General features: G+C 27.2%; 1 protein-coding gene across 1 annotated transcript; it reads left to right on the forward strand.

Annotated features, from left to right (window-relative positions):
• Positions 1 to 215: 215 nt before the first annotated feature.
• LOC102590176 (ethylene-responsive transcription factor WIN1-like) lies at positions 216 to 2306 on the forward strand. Its single transcript, XM_006345220.2, has 3 exons — positions 216 to 354; positions 931 to 1165; positions 1724 to 2306. Exons 1-3 carry the CDS (start codon positions 275 to 277, stop codon positions 2015 to 2017), a joined length of 609 nt encoding a protein of 202 aa, XP_006345282.1. The 5' UTR covers positions 216 to 274; the 3' UTR covers positions 2018 to 2306.
• Positions 2307 to 2898: the final 592 nt, after the last annotated feature.

Genomic DNA, 2898 nt, shown 5'->3' on the forward strand with positions numbered 1-2898 from the left:
TATATATATATATATGTTGCAATAGTTTTTAGGTGATGCTGTTAATTGCTCTAGTACAAAATTAGTTCACCGACATAAACGTGTATGGTTTAAAATAATTGGCTATATATATTTATGTGGACACTTGTAGTTTTGCACAAAGTCATATCATATCATATTAATTCATTAGCAACAATTTTTGTTATTTTATTTATATATCTTTTTTCTTCTTCTTCTTCTTTACTTCACCAAAAATTCTTCAATCAATTTAATTATAATTTTTTTAAAAAAACAAATGGTACATTCAAAGAAGTTTAGAGGTGTGAGGCAACGCCATTGGGGTTCTTGGGTTTCTGAAATTAGACACCCCTTGTTGTAAGTTAATTCTTTCATGAATACTATTTTTCTTATTAACGAATCAGAATGAATCTCAGTAAATCGTGACAGCAAGATCACTCTTATATGAATACATTTTTCATATAGATATACAACATCTCTCTTTTTCAATTTCCTTGCTCTTATCTAACTTAACTTATCAATGTTACAATGTTGGTATTGGGGGATGGGATGGGAGATTAGCCATTTATTTGTATACACTACCAAAAATCAATCAATTTTCGTTGAAAATAGCTTCATTGAGTGCTATGCTTTTTCCGACGGACGACTGATCATTTTTATAGTATATTCACTCATAACAGTTACTTGAATATGACAAAAGTCATTTTCTAACGTAAAATTTTATTTTGTAGAGCCGTTATAACTCTTTATCGTCAGACCTTTCAGTTATTTGTGTTTTTTTATCTAGTCACTTTAACATCATAGAAAATAACTTTTTTGACTTTACTGTTATAGCGAATAAATATCAATAATCATGCTTGATTTTAACCCAAACTATGTTTTTTTTTTCTTTTCTAATTATGATATATATATATATATATGTGTGTGTTATAGGAAACGAAGGGTATGGTTAGGGACATTTGATACCGCTGAAGAAGCAGCAAGAGCATATGATGAAGCAGCAATATTAATGAGTGGAAGAAATGCAAAAACTAATTTTCCAATAACACAAGATTTGGATAATAATAAAGATGTAAAGGCTAAATTAGATCAAGAATCACCATCATCATTTTCATCACCAAAAGCTTTATCTGAAATACTTCATGCCAAGTTGAGGAAATGTAGCAAGGTGAGCACCCCCACCCTACCCCCACACCTCCAAATTCTGGAGGGATTTACATGAAAATGTCTATCGAAAAAACACGTGTTTCAAGTAGTGATTAGTCCATTTTTTGTGATACTATTTTCTTGTTAGCATATTTTAAAAAGAATAATAACCTTTCTATTTCTAGAAATAATTTAACTTCAAATTTTTTATCCTACCTTTAATCACATGACTTTGTAGCCACACAAATATTATAGCATATTTTGATTACAAGTTTCAAAAAGTTTTATTGAAAATTATATATTATTCCTTTGTTTCAAATGATGTGTCATACTAATTTCCTTTCTAATTAGTATGTTTCAAAAAATAGTATCGATCACTTTGTATATTTAGTAACTCTTTAATGTCAATATCTATTCCACATGGTCTATGATAGTCACTACTAAAAAATCACTAAACGAATTTGGCTCATCGATAACATTTTCGAGAGGTAATTTTACATGGAAAATCACTTACTGATCCATATACTTCAAACATATTTCTAGTGAAATTAATTATTTTTTGTTTTTTTTAATCATATAGGTACCATCACCATCTCTCACTTGTTTAAGATTGGATATTGAAAGTTCACACATAGGAGTTTGGCAAAAACGTGCTGGCCCTTCTTCTGATTCAAAATGGGTAATGACAGTTGAACTTCAAAAGAAAAATAATCCCAAAAATATTAATGTTCATGAAGGAGAATTAAATAATGATAATAATAATAATTCCAAGAATAATTGTGGTGAAATAGTTGAAGGTATAAGTATTAGAAGTGAAATGGATGAAGAAGAAAGAATTGCTTTGCAAATGATTGAAGAATTGCTTCAAAGATGATAAGAAGGAAATAAAATCGCGATGGACAACTTCTGTTGCTAAACAACAAAAATCTGTTGATGTTGATCCTATTTAACGATGGATTATCTAACGGTGGATTTCAAAGCTAATTTCTATTTCTATAGTAGATAACTTACATTGTCTAATGTTTGCTTAATTATCATGTAATGTGTGATTAATTTTATGTTATTAGTTTGATTTCTAATAATAATTTGGGCTAGAAAAGGGCCTATGTAAGTAGTATTTTTATTTTTATTTTATAGAAAGAAACAAGTTACTAAAGTTGTATATCCTTTGTGTAGACAAAGTAAATCAACAATATTGTCATCTTCAAAAAAAAATATTAAAAAGAAGTTTGATAAATAAAATATCTTGATTGTATATCATTTATCTTAGTATTATTTTTTGTATTTTATTGGTGCTTGTGGTGTGGATTGTATTGCTCTTAATTTCAATCAAATATTTCCCCTCTCGATTTTTAAATAAATCAACAGAAAAAGTACTATATATTAATTTTTGTTATAACAAGTTATTTATAATTTCTAAAGGTTACTATTTTAGATTTAATATATATTTACGTACCATTAATTGAGAATGCAAAAAATTCTATTGAAAAAAGAATTTTAATAATGTACCGGTCAGAATGACAAAACGAACCTCTAGGAACAAAATGAAACAGAATAAAACATAAACTTCTTTTTTTTTTCAAAATGTTATTTAATATTTTATACTTATATTAATGTTTCGACTAATTTGGATTCATTTAATTACTTAAGGTTTATTTAAAAGGAAATTAATGTATAATGTGACATTGATATAATTGCTATTTAATCATTAATTAAATATTGATTGTACCTTTCATGGGTTGTCAAAATCTGTCA

The sequence above is a fragment of the Solanum tuberosum genome, unplaced genomic scaffold (genome assembly GCF_000226075.1).
Source record: "Solanum tuberosum cultivar DM 1-3 516 R44 unplaced genomic scaffold, SolTub_3.0 scf00063, whole genome shotgun sequence".
In the NCBI taxonomy this organism is placed as follows: Eukaryota; Viridiplantae; Streptophyta; class Magnoliopsida; order Solanales; family Solanaceae; genus Solanum; species Solanum tuberosum.

Bases quoted from the DNA above. Each gene is read 5' to 3' on its own strand.
- LOC102590176 (XM_006345220.2), top strand. From the start codon at position 275: ATGGTACATTCAAAGAAGTTTAGAGGTGTGAGGCAACGCCATTGGGGT. The intron at 355-930 runs GTAAGTTAATTC...TGTGTGTTATAG, and splicing joins GAAATTAGACACCCCTTGTT to GAAACGAAGGGTATGGTTAG. The intron at 1,166-1,723 runs GTGAGCACCCCC...TTAATCATATAG, and splicing joins AGTTGAGGAAATGTAGCAAG to GTACCATCACCATCTCTCAC.